The sequence below is a fragment of the Pseudophryne corroboree genome, chromosome 2, assembly GCF_028390025.1.
Source record: "Pseudophryne corroboree isolate aPseCor3 chromosome 2, aPseCor3.hap2, whole genome shotgun sequence".
Lineage (NCBI taxonomy): Eukaryota > Metazoa > Chordata > Amphibia > Anura > Myobatrachidae > Pseudophryne > Pseudophryne corroboree.
Window position 1 is genome coordinate 436,202,122 of NC_086445.1, and position 19,941 is coordinate 436,222,062.

General features: G+C 49.8%; 1 protein-coding gene across 5 annotated transcripts in view; it reads left to right on the plus strand.

Annotated features, from left to right (window-relative positions):
- The window catches only part of BBX (BBX high mobility group box domain containing), a 244,701-nt gene that overhangs the window by 140,835 nt on the left and 83,925 nt on the right, over positions 1-19,941 (plus strand). For 4 of the 5 annotated variants that reach the window (XM_063953620.1, XM_063953619.1, XM_063953622.1 and 1 more), the window contains one exon: positions 3,293-3,373. The exons of the other annotated variant lie outside the window; for it this stretch is intronic. In XM_063953620.1, the coding sequence (XP_063809690.1) occupies positions 3,293-3,373 (81 nt within the window). The remainder of the gene's footprint in view (positions 1-3,292; positions 3,374-19,941) is intronic. 5 annotated transcript variants of the gene reach the window in all.

Genomic DNA, 19,941 nt, shown 5'->3' on the forward strand with positions numbered 1-19,941 from the left:
TACAGAACTGTCACTATCAGTTTCAGACGCTGCCGTTCGGATTGTCCACGGCACCTCGGGTCTTTACCAAGGTAATGGCCGAGATGATGATTCTTCTTCGAAGAAAAGGCGTATTAATTATCCCATACTTAGACGATCTCCTAATAAGGGCAAGGTCCAGAGAACAGCTAGAGATGGGATTAGCACTGTCTCAAGAAGTGCTAAAACAGCACGGGTGGATTCTGAATATTCCAAAATCCCAGTTAATTCCGACAACACGTCTGCTGTTCCTAGGGATGATTCTGGACACGGTTCAGAAAAAGGTTTTTCTCCCGGAGGAAAAAGCCAAGGAGTTATCCGAGCTTGTCAGGAACCTCCTAAAACCAGGAAAGGTGTCTGTACATCAATGCACAAGAGTCCTGGGAAAAATGGTGGCTTCTTACGAAGCAATTCCATTCGGCAGATTCCACGCAAGAATCTTCCAGAGGGATCTGTTGGACAAATGGTCAGGATCGCATCTTCAGATGCACCAGCGGATAACCCTGTCTCCAAGGACAAGGGTATCTCTTCTGTGGTGGTTGCAGAATGCTCATCTATTGGAGGGCCGCAGATTCGGCATACAGGATTGGATCCTGGTGACCACGGACGCCAGCCTGAGAGGCTGGGGAGCAGTCACACAAGGAAGAAACTTCCAGGGCGTGTGGTCGAGCCTGGAAACGTCTCTTCACATAAACATTCTGGAACTAAGAGCAATATACAATGCTCTAAGCCAGGCAGAACCTCTGCTTCAAGGAAAACCGGTGTTGATCCAGTCGGACAACATCACGGCAGTCGCCCATGTGAACAGACAGGGCGGCACAAGAAGCAGGAGTGCAATGGCAGAAGCTGCAAGGATTCTTCGCTGGGCAGAGAATCATGTGATAGCACTGTCAGCAGTGTTCATCCCGGGAGTGGACAACTGGGAAGCAGACTTCCTCAGCAGACACGACCTTCACCCGGGAGAGTGGGGACTTCATCCAGAAGTTTTCCACATGCTGGTAACCCGTTGGGAAAGACCAATGGTGGACATGATGGCGTCTCGCCTCAACAAAAAACTGGACAGGTATTGCGCCAGGTCAAGAGATCCGCAGGCAATAGCTGTGGACACGCTGGTAACGCCTTGGGTGTACCAGTCGGTGTATGTGTTTCCTCCTCTGCCTCTCATACCAAAAGTATTGAGAATTATACGGCAAAGAGGCGTAAGAACGATACTAGTGGTTCCGGATTGGCCAAGAAGGACTTGGTACCCGGAACTTCAAGAGATGATCACGGAAGATCCGTGGCCTCTACCTCTGAGAAGGGACTTGCTTCAGCAGGGTCCCTGTCTGTTTCAAGACTTACCGCGGCTGCGTTTGACGGCATGGCGGTTGAACGCCGGATCCTAAAGGAAAAAGGCATGCCGGAAGAAGTCATTCCTACTTTGATTAAAGCAAGGAAGGAAGTAACCGCGCAACATTATTACCGCATTTGGCGAAAATATGTTGCGTGGTGCGAGGATCGGAGTGCTCCGAAGGAGGAATTTCAACTGGGTCGATTCCTACATTTCCTGCAATCAGGATTGTCTATGGGTCTCAAATTGGGATCTATTAAGGTTCAAATTTCGGCCCTGTCGATTTTCTTCCACAAAGAATTGGCTTCAGTTCCTGAAGTCCAGACTTTTGTTAAGGGAGTGCTGCATATACAGCCCCCTGTGGTGCCTCCAGTGGCACCGTGGGATCTCAATGTTGTTTTGGACTTTCTCAAATCTCATTGGTTTGAACCACTAAAAACTGTGGATTTGAAATATCTCACATGGAAAGTGACCATGCTACTAGCCCTGGCTTCGGCCAGGAGAGTGTCAGAACTGGCAGCTTTATCTTACAAAAGCCCATATCTGATTTTCCATTCGGACAGGGCAGAACTGCGGACTCGTCCGCATTTTCTCCCTAAGGTGGTGTCAGCATTTCATCTGAACCAACCTATTGTAGTGCCTGCGGCTACAAGCGACTTGGAAGACTCCAAGTTGTTGGACGTTGTCAGAGCTTTAAAAATATACATTTCAAGGACAGCTGGAGTCCGAAAATCTGACTCGCTGTTTATACTATATGCTCCCAACAAGTTGGGCGCTCCTGCGTCTAAGCAGACTATTGCTCGCTGGATTTGTAGTACGATTCAGCTTGCACATTCTGTGGCAGGCCTGCCACAGCCAAAATCGGTAAAAGCCCACTCCACAAGGAAGGTGGGTTCTTCTTGGGCGGCTGCCCGAGGGGTCTCGGCATTACAACTCTGCCGAGCGGCTACGTGGTCGGGGGAGAACACGTTTGTAAAATTCTACAAATTTGATACCCTTGCTAAGGAGGACCTGGAGTTCTCTCATTCGGTGCTGCAGAGTCATCCGCACTCTCCCGCCCGTTTGGGAGCTTTGGTATAATCCCCATGGTCCTTTCAGGAACCCCAGCATCCACTAGGACGATAGAGAAAATAAGAATTTACTTACCGATAATTCTATTTCTCGGAGTCCGTAGTGGATGCTGGGCGCCCATCCCAAGTGCGGATTATCTGCATTACTTGTACATAGTTACAAAAATCGGGTTATTATTGTTGTGAGCCATCTTTTCAGAGGCTCCGCTGTTATCATACTGTTAACTGGGTTTAGATCACAGGTTGTACGGTGTGATTGGTGTGGCTGGTATGAGTCTTACCCGGGATTCATAAATCCTTCCTTATTGTGTACGCTCGTCCGGGCACAGTACCTAACTGAGGCTTGGAGGAGGGTCATGGGGGGAGGAGCCAGTACACACCACCTGATCGTAAAGCTTTACTTTTTGTGCCCTGTCTCCTGCGGAGCCGCTATTCCCCATGGTCCTTTCAGGAACCCCAGCATCCACTACGGACTCCGAGAAATAGAATTATCGGTAAGTAAATTCTTATTTTTCAGAGGCTCCTCTGTTATCATGCTGTTAACTGGGTTCAGATCACAGGTTGTACGGTGTGATTGGTGTGGCTGGTATGAGTCCTACCCGGGATTCAATATCCTTCCTTATTGTGTACGCTCGTCCGGGCACAGTATCCTAACTGAGGCTTGGAGGAGGGTCATAGGGGGAGGAGCCAGTGCACACCAGGTAGTCCTAAAGCTTTTACTTTTGTGCCCAGTCTCCTGCGGAGCCGCTATTCCCCATGGTCCTTACGGAGTTCCCAGCATCCACTACGGACTACGAGAAATAGAATTATCGGTAAGTAAATTCTTATTATTTTTCCATTGTGTGACTGATGTGTTTGTTGGTTTCGAGTGTAGATTTCCTCAAGCTCATCACATTCCGATTCATCCGCATCAGCTAAGCAGTTTGGGACATCAGCATTGTTTCAGCTTGCAGAGGTAACAACTGTAATGCCTACCAGCATCTCTTTATTAGAAATGAGCACCATAGTCATTTTGTCTCAGGACCATTATTGTTTTATTAATAATGAAACAAATTAGAGACCAAAGCAATTCAAAACGCACTCTTACCCTCTTCTTGAAAACAGAACATTGTAGGTATAACGCATCCTTGGTTCACACCATGTACTCCTCAGTATAGCCTCATTTTAGTTATTTTCTTAATCATGACTTTGTGTTGAGATTGTGCAGGCTTTATTATATCACTTGATGTATCCTTAAATACACTACTTTGCCAAAGTGCAAAAGAGATGTTATTATGCATGGGATATTACCAAAAGATTGCCAGCGCTGATCTAGTGCAAACTTCAAGTCTATTTGTGGTGCCAAAATGGCGATGTGCCCCTCCAGACAGCATGGAGCGCCCCCTAAAGACTCAACCCATTATCTAATTTCTCTGACGTCCTAGTGGATGCTGGGAACTCCGTAAGGACCATGGGGAATAGACGGGCTCCGCAGGAGACTGGGCACTCTAAAGAAAAGATTAGGTACTATCTGGTGTGCACTGGCTCCTCCCTCTATGCCCCTCCTCCAGACCTCAGTTAGAATCTGTGCCCGGCCAGAGCTGGGTGCTCCTAGTGGGCTCTCCTGAGCTTACTAGTAAAGAAAGTATTTATTAGGTTTTTTATTTTCAGTGAGCTTCTGCTGGCAACAGACTCACTGCTACGTGGGACTAAGGGGAGAGAAGCAAACCTACCTGCTTGCAGCTAGCTTGTGCTTCTTAGGCTACTGGACACCATTAGCTCCAGAGGGTTCGAACACAGGCACCTGTCTTCGATCGTCCGTTCCCGGAGCCGCGCCGCCGTCCCCCTCGCAGAGCCAGAAGAACAGAAGCTTGAAGACGACGAAATCGGCGGCTGAAGACTCCTGTCTTCATTAAGGTAGCGCACAGCACCGCAGCTGTGCGCCATTGCTCCCAGCACACTTACACACTCCGGTCACTGTAGGGTGCAGGGCGCTGGGGGGGTGGGGGGGGGGGGGGGGGCGCGCCCTGGGCTGCAATTGAAGTACCATTTGGCATAAAAATACATATATACAGTCTGGCACTGTATATATGTAAAAAACCCCGCCATTTTTTCACACACAAAGCGGGACAGAAGCCCGCCGCTGAGGGGGCGGGGCCTTCTTCCTCAGCACACCAGCGCCATTTTCTCTTCACAGCTCCGCTAGAAGCAACTCCCCAGGCTCTCCCCTGCAGTATCCAGGTACAAGACGGGTTAAAAAGAGAGGGGGGGGGGGGCACATAAATTTAGGCGCAAATAAGACATATAAAGCAGCTATTGGGTAAATCACTTATTATCAGTGATAATCCCTGTGTTATATAGCGCTGTGGTGTGTGCTGGCATACTCTCTCTCTGTCTCCCCAAAGGACTTGTGGGGTCCTGTCCTCAGTCTGAGCATTCCCTGTGTGTGTGCGGTGTGTCGGTACGGCTGTGTCGACATGTTTGATGAGGAGGGTTACGTGGAGGTGGAGCAAGGGCAGATAAGTGTGGTGTCGCCCCCGCCGGGGCCGACACCTGATTGGATGGATATGTGGAAGGTCTTAAATGACAATGTAAACTCCTTACATAAAAGGTTTGACGCTGCAGCCCTGGGACAGCCGGGGTCTCAGCCCGCGCCTGCCCAGGTGACTCAGAAACCGTCAGGGGCTCATAAACGCCCTCTATCTCAGATGGTTGACACAGATGTCGACACGGAGTCCGACTCCAGTGTCGACGATGATGAGGCACATTTACAGTCTAAAATGACCAAGGCCATCCGATACATGATTATTGCAATGAAAGATGTATTACACATTTCTGAGATTAACCCTGTTAATACCAAGAGGGTTTATATGTTTGGGGAGAAAAAGCAGCCAGTGACTTTTCCCCCATCTGATGAATTAAATGAATTGTGTGAAGAAGCGTGGAGTTCCCCTGATAAGAAATTAGTGATTTCTAAGAGGTTACTGATGGCGTACCCTTTCCCGCCAACGGACAGGTTACGTTGGGAAACATCCCCTAGGGTGGACAAGGCACTGACACGCTTATCTAAAAAGGTGGCCCTGCCGTCTCAGGATACGGCCGCCCTAAAGGAGCCTGCGGACAGAAAACAGGAAGCTATCCTGAAGTCAGTGTATACCCACTCTGGTACTCTACTGAGACCTGCTATTGCTTCAGCCTGGATGTGTAGTGCTGTAGCAGCGTGGACAGATACTCTGTTAGACGACATAGATTCCCTCGACAGAGATACTGTTTTGCTAACCCTGGGCCATATCAAAGACGTCGTCTTATATATGCGGGATGCTCAGAGGGACATTTGCCTGCTGGGCTCTAGAATTAATGCTATGTCCATTTCTGCCAGGAGGGTCTTATGGACTCGGCAATGGACAGGAGATGCTGATTCTAAAAAACACATGGAGGTTTTGCCTTATAAGGGTGAGGAATTGTTTGGGGACGGTCTGTCGGATCACGTGTCTACAGCGATAGCTGGAAAGTCGACTTTCTTGCCTCAGGTTTCCTCACAGCCTAAGAAAGCACCGTATTATCAAATGCAGTCCTTTCGTTCCCAAAAAGGCAAGAGGGTCAGGGGCGCATCCTTTCTTGCCAGAGGCAGGGGTAGAGGTAAGAAGCTGCACCATGCAGCCAGTTCCCAGGAACAAAAGTCCTCCCCTGCTTCCACTAAGTCCACCGCATGACGTTGGGGCTCCACAGGCGGAGCCAGGTGCGGTGGGGGCGCGTCTCCGAAACTTCAGCAACCAGTGGGTTTGCTCACAGGTGGATCTCTGGGCTATACAAATTGTATCTCAGGGATACAAGCTGGAATTCAAAGCGACTCCCCCCTGCCGTTACCTCAAATCAGCCTTGCCAGCTTCCCCCATGGAAAGGGAGGTAGTACTGGCGGCAATTCACAAGCTGTACCTCCAGCAAGTGATTGTCAGGGTCCCCCTCCTTCAACAGGGAAGGGGTTACTATTCCACAATGTTTGTGGTACCGAAACCGGACTGTTCGGTGAGACCCATTCTGAATTTAAAATCCTTGAACACTTATATAAAGAAATTCAAGTTCAAAATGGAATCTCTCAGAGCGGTTATTGCAAGCCTGGAAGAGGGGGATTTTATGGTGTCGCTGGACATCAAAGATGCTTACTTGCATGTCCCCATTTACCCACCTCACCAGGAGTACCTCAGGTTTGTGGTACAGGACTGTCATTACCAGTTCCAGACGTTGCCGTTTGGCCTGTCCACGGCACCGAGAATATTTACCAAGGTAATGGCCGAAATGATGATACTCCTTCGGCAGAAGGGAGTTATAATTATCCCGTATTTGGACGATCTCCTCATAAAGGCGAGGTCCAGGGAGCAGTTGTTGATCAGCGTAGCACTCTCTCAGGAAGTGTTGCAACAGCACGGCTGGATTCTGAATGTTCCAAAGACGCAGCTGATTCCTACGACGCGTCTGCTTTTCCTGGGCATGAGTCTGGACACAGAACAGAAGAAGGTGTTTCTCCAGGTGGAGAAGGCCCAGGAATTAGCATCTCTGGTCAGGGACCTCCTGAAACCAAAACAGGTATCGGTGCATCACTGCACGCGAGTCCTGGGAAAGATGGTGGCTTCATACGAAGTCATTCCCTTCGGCAGGTTCCATGCGAGGATCTTTCAGTGGGATCTGTTGGACAAGTGGTCCGGATCGCATCTTCAGATGCATCGGCTGATCACCCTGTCCCCAAGGGCCAGGGTGTCTCTTCTGTGGTGGCTGCAGAGTGCTCACCTTCTCAAGGGCCGCAGGTTCGGCATACAGGACTGGGTCCTGGTGACCACGGATGCAAGCCTCCGAGGATGGGGGGCAGTCACTCAGGGAAGAAACTTCCAAGGGCTGTGGTCAAGTCTGGAGACTTCTCTACACATAAATATACTGGAACTAAGGGCCATTTACAACGCCCTGAGTCAAGCAGAGCCCCTGCTTCGAAACCGGCCAGTACTGATTCAGTCAGACAACATCACGGCGGTCGCCCATGTAAACCGCCAGGGCGGCACAAGAAGCAGGATGGCAATGGCGGAAGTCACAAAGATTCTTCGGTGGGCGGAGAATCACGTGTAAGCACTGTCAGCAGTGTTCATTCCCGGAGTGGACAACTGGGAAGCAGACTTCCTCAGCAGACACGACCTCCACCCGGGAGAGTGGGGACTTCATCAAGAAGTCTTCACACAGATCGCAAAGCGATGGGAACTGCCACAGGTGGACATAATGGCGTCCCGCCTCAACAAAAAGCTAAAAAGATATTGCGCCAGGTCAAGGGACCCTCAGGTGATAGCTGTGGACGCCCTAGTGACACCGTGGGTGTACCAGTCGGTATATGTGTTTCCTCCTCTTCCTCTCATACCCAAGGTACTGAGAATAGTAAAAAGAGAGGAATAAGAACAATACTCATTGTTCCGGATTGGCCAAGAAGGACTTGGTACCCGGAACTGCAAGAAATGCGCACAGAGGACCCATGGCCTCTGCCTCTCAGACAGGACCTGCTGCAACAAGGGCCCTGTCTGTTCCAAGACTTACCGCGGCTGCGTTTGACGGCATGGCGGTTGAACGCCGGATCCTAGCTGAAAAAGGCATTCCGGATGAAGTTATTCCTACGCTGATAAAGGCTAGGAAAGACGTGACAGCAAAGCATTATCACCGTATATGGCGAAAATATGTTGCTTGGTGTGAGGCCATGAAGGCCCCTAAAGAGGAATTCCAGCTGGGTCGTTTCCTGCACTTCCTACAGTCAGGGGTGACTATGGTCCTAAAATTGGGGTCCATAAAGGTCCAGATTTCGGCCCTATCCATTTTCTTTCAAAAAGAACTGGCTTCACTGCCTGAGGTTCAGACGTTTGTAAATGGAGTGCTGCATATTCAGCCCCCTTTTGTGCCACCAGTGGCACCCTGGGATCTTAACGTTGTGTTGGATTTCCTGAAATCCCACTGGTTTGAGCCACTTAGGACCGTGGAACTAAAGTATCTCACGTGGAAAGTGGTCATGCTGTTGGCCTTAGCATCGGCTAGGCGTGTGTCGGAATTGGCGGCTTTGTCATGTAAAAGCCCATATCTGATCTTCCATATGGACAGGGCAGAATTGAGGACTCGTCCCCAATTTCTCCCAAAGGTGGTATCGTTTCATTTGAACCAACCTATTGTGGTGCCTGCGGCTACTCGGGACTTGGAGGACTCCAAGTTACTGGACGTAGTCAGGGCTTTGAAAATATATGTTTCCAGAACGGCTGGAGTCAGGAAGACTGACTCTCTGTTTATCCTGCATGCACCCAACAAGCTGGGTGCTCCTGCTTCAAAGCAAACTATTGCGCGCTGGATCTGTAGCACGATTCAGCTAGCTCATTCTGCGGCTGGATTGCCGCATCCAAAATCAGTAAAAGCCCATTCCACAAGGAAGGTGGGCTCTTCTTGGGCGGCTGCCCGAGGGGTCTCGGCTTTACAGCTTTGCCGAGCGGCTACTTGGTCGGGTTCAAACACATTTGCAAAGTTCTACAAGTTTGATACCCTGGCTGAGGAGAACCTTGTGTTTGCTCATTCGGTGCTGCAGAGTCATCCGCACTCTCCCGCCCGTTTGGGAGCTTTGGTATAATCCCCATGGTCCTTACGGAGTTCCCAGCATCCACTAGGACGTCAGAGAAAATAAGAATTTACTCACCGGTAATTCTATTTCTCGTAGTCCGTAGTGGATGCTGGGCGCCCGTCCCAAGTGCGGACTTTCTGCAATACGTGTATATAGTTATTGCTTAAATAAGGGTTATTGTTATGAGCCATCCGTGGAGTGAGGCTCAGTTGTTGTTCATACTGTTAACTGGGTAAGGTTATCACAAGTTATACGGTGTGATTGGTGTGGCTGGTATGAGTCTTACCCTGGATTCAAATTTCCTTTCCTTGTAATGTCAGCTCGTCCGGCCACAGTTTCCCTAACTGAGGTCTGGAGGAGGGGCATAGAGGGAGGAGCCAGTGCACACCAGATAGTACCTAATCTTTTCTTTAGAGTGCCCAGTCTCCTGCGGAGCCCGTCTATTCCCCATGGTCCTTACGGAGTTCCCAGCATCCACTACGGACTACGAGAAATAGAATTACCGGTGAGTAAATTCTTATTTTTAATAATATTGTCTCTGCCCTGCTCCACAAGACTAGTCCATGCCCTCGCTAGTCCCATCTCCTGTACAGAGACTGGGCAGACATCTGCTTTTCCACAAATGCTACCATCTTGATAAATGGTACAATCTGACTTCGGCTTGTACAAATCTGATTTCTCTAACGTCCTAGTGGATACTGGGGAATGTACTTTAGTACCGTGGGGGTATAGATCGGGTCCATTGGAGCCTGGGCACTTTAAGAAATTGATAGTGTGTGCTGGCTCCTACCCTCTATGCCCCTCCTAGCAGACTCAGTTTAGAAAACTGTGCCCAAGGAGCCTGGTGCATTGTTAGAGAGCTCTAAGAGTTTTCTTCAGGTTTTGATGTAGTTTATTATTTTCAGGTAGTAATGGTTGGCAACCAGTCTACCTACGTCTTGGGAATCGGGGGAGGACCGAACTTATCTCCTGAGGGTTATTGGCTCGTAATCCCACTGACAGGACACTGAGCTCCTGAGCTGCTGTTTCACACACCACACTGTGTGTGCACACGCCAGCAGCATACCGCCACCCCCTAACAGATGCCAAAGGAGACTCCAGGTGCGGTGACTGTTTACACCGGGGTCCCACCTCCACCTCGTCTCCCTTCCTCACTCTCTGCTCTTGACTTTGCCTCTTACTTCACATCCAAAATTGACTCCATACGTCAGGACATCACATCAGACCATCAGTAACCAGCTTTCTCCCATCCCTTACCAACCCTCCCCATCCCTCGCACCTACTCTGACATCTTTCTCCCATACATCTGGAGAGGAAGTCATGGCCGTCATTCGTTCCTGTCCCCTCACCACCTCCCCACTTTACCCTATCCCCTCCCGCCTCCTCCGCTACCTCTCTCCTTCTGCTTGTTCCCATCTTTCCCACCTTCTCAATCTATCCCTCTCATCAGGCACTGCCTTCAAGCATGCACTCATCTCTCCTATTCTTAAAAAATCTACCCTTGATCCAAACAAACACTCTCTCCAACTACCGACCCATCTCTCTCCTCCCTTTTGCCTCCAAACTCCTTGAGCGTATTGTCTACAACCGCCTTACTTCCTTTCTTTCCTCACACTCACTGATTGACCCATTCCAGTCTGGCTTCCGTCCTCTCCACTCCACTGAAACTGCCCTTACAAAAGTATGCAATGACCTCCATGCTGCTAAATCTTAGGGACACTACTCTATACTTATTCTACTTGATCTCTCTGCTGCTTTTGACACTGTGGACCATCCTCTCCGACTGCAAATTCTTCACTCCATTGGTCTGCGTGACACTGCCCTCTCTTGGCTGTCCTCCTACCTTTCTGACCATTCTTTCTCTGTCTCCTCTCATGACTCCACCTCCCCCTCACTTCCACTAACTGTAGGGGTACCCCAAGGTTCTGTCCTTGGTCCTCTTCTCTCTCTGTACGTCCTCACTAGGTAAGCTCATTAGTTCTTTTGGTTTCCAATGCTGATGACACCCAAATCTATCTTTCCTCTCCAGACCTCTCCCCTGCTCTCCTCACTCGTATCTCCAACTGTCTCTCTGCTACCTCTTCCTGGATGTCCCAGCGCTTTCTTAAACTTAACATGTCTAAGACCGAGCTGATCATCTTCCCTCCCTCCCGCATAACCTCACCTCCTACAATCTCATTATCTATTGATGGCACTACTATCTCCTCTAGCCCCCAAGTGCGCTGTCTTGAAATAATCCTTGACTCCTCCCTCTCCTTCAAACCACACATTCAGCACCTCTCACAAACCTGCCATTTTCATCTAAAAAATATTTCCAGGATCAGACCCTTTCTGACCCAGGATGCTACTAAGACTCTTATCCACTCACTGGTCATCTCCAGACTGGACTACTGTAATCTGCTCCTGATTGGCATTCCTGACAGATACCTCTCTCCACTCCAATCTATCCTCATTGCTGCTGCCCGGCTCATCTTCCTCACCAAACGCACTACGTCTACCTCTCCTCTCTTACTAGACCTTCACTGGCTCCCCTTCCCTTTCAGAATCCATTTCAAGCTTCTCACACTCGCTTACAAAGCCCTCACCCACTCCTCTCCTATCTACATCTCTGACCTTATCTCCCTTTACACTCCCACCCGCTCTGCTAATGCACGCCGACTCTCCTGCCTACGGATTACTTCCTCCCACTCCTACCTCCAAGATTTTTTTCTTGCTGCACCACTTCTCTGGAATTCCCTACCTCTCCCCCTCAGACTCTCCACCTCTCTACAAAACTTCAAATGGGCTCTCAAGACCCACTTCTTCACCAAACCCAGCCAAATCTCATCCTAACCCTCTGTTCTACGCTCTCTATGTACCCCATCTGTGTCACCCCTGTCTGTCTACCCCTCCCCTTTAGAATGTAAGCTCTCACGAGCAGGGCCCTCTTCCCTCGTGTGCTTATCCTTTCTTACTTTAATAATCTTCAACTGCACCAAATCCATCAGTCTTCTGCCACCTGATACTTATTACAGTGTCATCTGCTGAACTATGTTTATTTACCCTGTACTTGTCCTATACTGTCATCAACTGTAAATTGCTGTTTTCCTGTTTATTTGTTTATGTACTCTGTAATTGGGCGAGGCGGAACCCTTGTGGCGCCATATAAATTAAGGATAATAATAATATTAAACCTCCTTTCTCTAACGTCCTAGTGGATGCTGGGGACTCCGTAAGGACCATGGGGAATAGACGGGCTCCGCAGGAGACATGGGCACTTTAAGAAAGAATTTAGATTCTGGTGTGCTCTGGCTCCTCCCTCTATGTCCCTCCTCCAGACCTCAGTTTGAATCTGTGCCCGGATGAGCTGGGTGCTTTTCAGTGATCTCTCCTGAGCTTGCTGTGAGAAAGTATTTTGTTAGGTTTTTTATTTTCAGGGAGCTCTGCTGGCAACAGACACCCTGCATCGTGGGACAGAGGGGAGAGAAGCAGCCCTACTCTCTGAAGCTAGGTCCTGCTTCTTAGGCTACTGGACACCATTAGCTCCAGAGGGATCGTACACAGGATTTCACCCTCGTCGTCCGATCCTAGAGCCGCGCCGCCGTCCCCCTCGCAGAGCCGGAAGACAGAAGCCGGGTGAGTATGAGAAGCAAGAAGACTTCGAAATCGGCGGCAGAAGACTCCGGTCTTCACTGAGGTAACGCACAGCACTGCAGCTGTGCGCCATTGCTCCCACACACCTCACATACTCCGGTCACTGTAAGGGCGCAGGGGGGGGGGCGCCCTGGGCAGAATTTGGACCTCTTTTTGGCAAAAGTGAACATATATACAGTTGGGCACTGTATGAGCCTCCGCCAAGAAAATACATATTTAAGCGGGACAGAAGCCCGCCGTCGAGGGGGCGGGGCTTCTTCCTCAGCACTCACCAGCACCATTTTTTCTCCACAGCTCCGCTGAGAGGAAGCTCCCCAGGCTCTCCCCTGCAGATACACGGTAGAAGAGGGTAAAAAGAGAGGGGGGACACATAATTAGGCGCCAAAATCAATATAACAGCAGCTACTGGGTTAACATTAAGTTACTGTGTTATTCCTGGGTTTATAGCGCTGGGGTGTGTGCTGGCATACTCTCTCTCTGTCTCTCCAAAGGGCCTTGTGGGGGAACTGTCTTCAAAAAGGGCATTCCCTGTGTGTGTGGTGTGTCGGTACGCTTGTGTCGACATGTTTGACGAGGAAGGCTATGTGGAAGCAGAGCGGGAGCAAATGAATGTGGTGTCTCCGCCGACTGCGCCGACACCTGATTGGATGGATATGTGGAAGGTTTTAAATGATAATGTTAATTCCTTGCATAAAAGGTTGAAAAAAGCTGAAGCCTTATGACAGTCAGGGTCTCAGCCCGTGCCTGATCCTATGTCGCAGAGGCCTATGTCTATGATCCTATGTCTCAGAAGCGCCCACTATCCCAAATTGTTGACACAGATACCGACATGGATTCTGATTCCAGTGTCGATTACGATGATGCAAAGTTACAGCCAAAATTGGCTAAATCCATCCGTTATATGATTATAGCAATTAAGGATGTATTGCACATCACAGAGGAGACCCCAGTCCCTGACAAGAGGGTTCATATGTATGGGGAAAAGAGGCACACGAGCTAAATGAGTTATGTGAAAAGGCTTGGGAATCTCCAGATAAAAAACTGCAGATTTCCAAACGGATTCTTATGGCGTATCCTTTCCCGCCAACGGACAGGTTACGCTGGGAATCCTCCCCTAGGGTGGACAAAGCTTTAACACGCTTATCCAAGAAGGTAGCCCTGCCGTCACAGGATACGGCTACCCTCAAAGATGCTGCGGAAAGAAGGCAGGAGGGTACCCTGAAGTCCATTTATACACATTCAGGTACCTTACTGAGGCCGGCGATCGCGTCGGCCTGGGTGTGTAGTGCTGTAGCAGCATGGACGGACACCCTGTCTGAGTAACTTGATACCTTAGACAAGGATACTATATTATTGACCCTGGGGCATATAAAAGACGCTGTCCTATATATGAGATATGCTCAAAGAGACATTAGTCTACTGGGTTCTAGAATAAATGCTATGTCGATTTCTGCCAGAAGGGTCCTGTGGACTCGGCAATGGACAGGTGATGCCGATTCAAAAAGGCAGATGGAGGTTTTACCTTACAAGGGTGAGGAATTGTTTGGGGAGGGTCTCTCGGACCTGGTCTCCACAGCTACTGCTGGAAAGTCAAATTTTTTGCCATATGTTTCCTCACAGCCTAAGAAAGCACCGTATTACCAAATGCAGTCCTTTCGATCACAGAAAAGCAAGAAAGTCCGAGGTGCGTCCTTTCTTGCCAGGGGCAGAGGAAAGAAGCTGCACAACACAGCTGGTTCCCAGGAACAGAAGTCCTCCCTGGCTTCCACAAAATCCACCGCATGACGCTGGGGCTCCACAGGCGGAGCTAGGCCCGGTGGGGGCGCGTCTCCGAAATTTCAGCCACAAGTGGGTTCACTCCCAGTTGGATCCCTGGGCAATAGATATTGTGTCTCAGGGATACAAGCTGGAATTCGAAGAGATGCCCCCTCACCGATACCTCAAATCGGCCCTGCCAGCTTCCCCCCTCGAGAGGGTAATAGTGTTAACTGCAATTCACAAATTGTATCTTCAACAGGTGGTGGTCAAGGTTCCCCTCCTTCAACAAGGAAGGGGTTATTATTCGACCATGTTTGTAGTACCGAAACCGGACGGTTCGGTCAGACCCATATTGAATTTAAAATCCCTAAACATGTACCTGAAAAGGTTCCGGTTCAAGATGGAATCGCTGAGAGCGGTCATCGCAAGCCTGGAAGGGGGGGATTTTATGGTGTCTCTGGACATAGAGGATGCATACCTTCATGTCCCCATTTATCCACCTCATCAGGCGTACCTCAGATTTGTGGTACAGGATTGTCATTACCAATTTCAGACGTTGCCGTTTGGTCTCTCCACGGCTCCGAGAATATTTACCAAGGTAATGGCGGAAATGATGGTACTCCTGCGGAAGCAAGGGGTCACAATTATCCCATACTTGGACGATCTCCTCATAAAAGCGAGGTCAAGAGAGCAGTTGCTGATCAGCGTAGCACGTTCTCTGGAAGTATTACGGCAACACGGCTGGATTCTAAATATTCCAAAGTCGCAGTTGGTAGGACTCGTCTGCCTTTCCTGGGCATGATTCTGGACACAGACCAGAAAAGGGTTTATCTCCCGATGGAGAAGGCTCAGGAACTCATGACACTGGTCAGAAACCTATTAAAACCAAAACAGGTGTCAGTGCATCACTGCACTCGAGTCCTGGGAAAGATGGTGGCATCATACGAGGCCATTCCCTTCGGCAGGTTCCATGCGAGGACCTTTCAATGGGACTTGCTGGACAAATGGTCCGGATCACATCTTCAGATGCATCGGTTAATCACCCTATCCCCCAGGGCCAGGGTGTCTCTCCTGTGGTGGCTGCAGAGTGCTCACCTTCTCGAGGGCCGCAGATTCGGCATTCAGGACTGGGTCCTGGTGACCACGGATGCAAGCCTCCGAGGGTGGGGAGCAGTCACACAGGGAAGAAATTTCCAAGGTCTGTGGTCAAGTCAGGAGACTTGCCCTCACATCAACATCCTGGAACTAAGGGCCATATACAACACCCTACGTCAAGCGGAGACCCTGCTTCGCGACCAACCGGTTCTGATTCAGTCAGACAACATCACCGCTGTGGCTCATGTAAACCGACAAGGCGGCACAAGGAGCAGGGTGGCAATGGCGGAAGCCACCAGAATTCTTCGCTGGGCGGAGAATCACGTAAGTGCACTGTCAGCAGTGTTCATCCCGGGAGTGGACAACTGGGAAACAGACTTCCTCAGCAGGCACGACCTCCACCCGGGAGAGTGGGGACTTCATCAAGAAGTCTTCACGCAGATTGCAAGTCGGTGGGAACTGCCACAGGTGGACATGATGGCATCCCGCCTCAACAAAAAGCTACAGAGGTATTGCGCCAGGTCAAGAGACCCTCAGGCGATAGCTGTGGACGCACTGGTGACACCGTGGGTGTTCCAGTCGGTCTATGTATTTCCTCCTCTTCCTCTCATACCCAAGGTGCTGAGAATCATAAGAAAAAGAGGAGTGAGAACAATACTCATTGTTCCGGATTGGCCAAGAAGGACTTGGTATCCAGATCTGCAAGAAATGCTCACAGAGGACCCGTGGCCTCTTCCTCTAAGACAAGACTTGTTGCAACAGGGGCCCTGTCTGTTCCAAGACTTACCGTGGCTGCGTTTGACGGCATGGCGGTTGAACGCCGGATCCTAGCAGAGAAAGGCATTCCGGATGAGGTTATTCCTACGCTGATAATGGCTAGGAAGGACGTGACAGCTCAACATTATCACCGTATATGGCGAAAATATGTTGCTTGGTGTGAGGCCAGGAATGCCCTACGGAGGAATTCCAGCTGGGCCGTTTCCTTCACTTCCTACAGTCAGGAGTGACTTTGGGCCTAAAATTGGGTTCCATTAAGGTCCAGATTTTGGCCCTATCCATTCTTTCAAAAAGAGCTGGCTTCTCTACCTGAAGTTCAGATGTTTGTAAAGGGAGTGCTGCATATCCAGCCCCCTTTTGTGCCTCCAGTGGCACCTTGGGATCTTAACGTGGTGTTGAGTTTCCTGAAATCCCACTGGTTTGAACCACTCAAAACGGTGGAATTGAAATATCTCACGTGGAAGGTGGTCATGCTACTAGCCTTGGCTTCGGCTAGGCGTGTGTCAGAATTGGCGGCTTTGTCACATAAAAGCCCCTATCTGGTTTTCCATGCGGATATAGCAGAATTGAGGACCCGTCCACAATTCCTGCCGAAAGTGGTTTCATCTTTTTATATAAACCAACCTATTGTGGTGCCTGTGGCTACTACTGACTTGGAGGATTCCGAGTTGCTTGATGTGGTCAGGGCTTTGAAGATTTATGTAGCCAGAACGGCTAGGGTCAGGAAAACAGAGTCTTTGTTTATCCTGTATGCTTCCAACAAGCTTGGTGCTCCTGCTTCAAAGCAAACTATTGCTCGCTGGATCTGTAACACGATTCAGCAGGCTCATTCTGCGTCTGGATTGCCGCTGCCAAAATCAGTTAAGGCCCATTCCACTAGGAAGGTGGGTTCTTCTTGGGCGGCTGCCCGAGGGGTCTCGGCATTACAGCTGTGCCGAGCGGCTACTTGGTCAGGTTCAAACACTTTTGCAAAGTTCTATAAGTTTGATACCCTGGCTGAGGAGGACCTTGTGTTTGCTCAATCGGTGCTACAGAGTCATCCGCACTCTCCCGCCTGTTTGGGAGCTTTGGTATAATCCCCATGGTCCTTACAGAGTCCCCAGCATCTACTGGGACGTTAGAGAAAATAAGATTTTACTTACCGGTAAATCTATTTCTCGTAGTCCGTAGTGGATGCTGGGCGCCCGTCCCAAGTGCGGACTTCTTCTGCAATACTTGTATATAGTTATTGCTGCAATAAGGGTTATGTTATAGTTGCATCAGGGTTGAACTGATGCTCTGTTGTTGTTCATACTGTTGACTGGGTAAGTTTATCACAAGTTATACGGTGTGATTGGTGTGGCTGGTATGTATCTTGCCCTGGATTACCAAAATCCTTTCCTTGTACTGTCAGCTCTTCCGGGCACAGTTTCTCTAACTGAGGTCTGGAGGAGGGACATAGAGGGAGGAGCCAGAGCACACCAGAATCTAAATTCTTTCTTAAAGTGCCCATGTCTCCTGCGGAGCCCGTCTATTCCCCATGGTCCTTACGGAGTCCCCAGCATCCACTACGGACTACGAGAAATAGATTTACCGGTAAGTAAAATCTTATTTTTAATACTGTTTATGCATTTATGCCAGTATAATCTTTTATATAGGGACCGTGCGCCACTGAAGGGGCTGAGCTTCCCAGAGAGCGGTACTTGAGGCTGAGAAGACGCTATTCCCTGCTGCTGCTGACTGAAAGGCTGCACGTGGAAGCTGCTTCTCCACAAACCCTGCTGAACCACCATATGTACTGGTACCAGGGGGCTTATAGGAAGGGGGAGAGCATAGGAAATAATGGGAAAATCCCTCATCTGTGGATACATCAGTGTCCAGGCTGTAACGAAAACTTGTGCTGCCTGTACCTGGGGCTATGTCACTCAAGGACCCTGCTGACCGCAAGATTGAGACTACACTCAAATCAATCTATACTGCGGCAGGAGTAGCTCATAGGCCTGCGGCTGGATTTCAAGGGCCATTGTGAAATGGTCTGATAAGGTAATTAGTGAGTTTGACTCCCTCCCTCGAGGAGTTCTTTACACTACTGCATCATATCCAGGATGCTGCAAACTTTGAGTGAGGCTATTAAAGAATTGTGTCTGATCAATGGCCATACCACGGATATGGCGGTTTCGGCCTGCAGTGCTCTGTGGCTGCGTACTTGGTCAGCAGATGCTGTCTCCAAGAAAGGTGTGGAAAATCTTCCATTTACAGGAGAAGCCTTGTTCGGGGAGGAACTGAACACGTGGATCTCCCAGGCAACAGCGGGTAAGTCTACATATTTACCGTCTGCTGCGCCTCCTGCTAGGCGTCCCTACACTGGACCTTCCCTGCAGTCCTTTCGTGTGGCAAGATTCAGAGGCAGAGCCAGAGGTACCTCTAATGCTGCTAGAGGAAATCGTGGTAAGTCACGTAAACCTGCTGCTGCTGCTGGATTCCTGGACCTGGCCTCTGGATCATCCTCCACGAAGTCCTCCGCATGACGGTTGGCCTCAGAAGCAAGGTGACTATCAGGTGGGTGCGCGCTTTCGTCACTTCGCCCACGTGTGGACACAGCCCTGTCGGGTTCCTTGTGTGAGGGACCTCATATTCCAAGGTTACCGACTAGAATTTCAGACACCACCCCCTCACATGTTCTTCAAGTGAAGCTTACCAGCTTCACCCTTGGCAAGAGTTACCTTGCAGGAACGCCATTCAAAAACTGGTACAAACGGGGTTTGTGGTCCCAGTACCCCCTACGTTGCATCACAAGGGTTTTTACTCCAGTCTGTTCGTTGTACCAAAGCCGGACGGGTCAGTAAGGCCCATCTTGAAATCTCTGAACCCGTATCTACAGGTGTTCAAGTTCGCGATGGAGTCCTTGAGTGCTGTGATCTCCGGTCTGGAGGAGGGGGAGTTCCTGGTATCTCTGAACATCAAGGACGCTTACCTGCATATCCCGATATGGCCTCCTCATCAAGCTTACCTCCGGTTTGCCATGATGGACCACCACTTACAGTTCCAGGCTTTGCCCTTTGGTCGCTCCACAGCTTCGAGGGTGTTCACAAAAGTCGTGGCGGAAATGATGCTGCAATTGCGCAGGATGGGAGTCAACATAGTCCCTTACTTGGATGATCTCCTGGATAAAGGCAGTGTCCAGGGAACGTCTGCTACACAGCATCGACTTACTCGCCAGCTTACGGATCACGGGTATATCCTAAATTTGCAGAAGTATCATCTGGAACCATCACAAAGGATTCAGTTCCTGTGAATGATACTGGACATGGTATCGCAGAAAGTGTTCCATCCAGTGGACAAGGCCCTCGCTATCCAGTCTATGGTCCACTGGGTGCCTAGGCCGTGCAAGGTCTCTGTTCATATTTGCATCCGCCTACTGGGTAAGATGGTGGCCTCATACGAGGCAATCCAATACGGCAGATTTCATGCCCGTCCGTTCCAACTGGACCTGCTGTACAAGTGGTCGGGTTCTCACCTATACATGCATCAGAGTGTAACACTGTCGCCAAAAGCACAGATTTCCCTGTTATGGTGGCTTCAAGTACCTCGCCTAGTGGAGGGTCCAAGTTTCGCTTCGCAGTCTTGGACTCTACTGACGACGGGTGCCAGTCTCTGAGGTTGGGGTGCGGTGC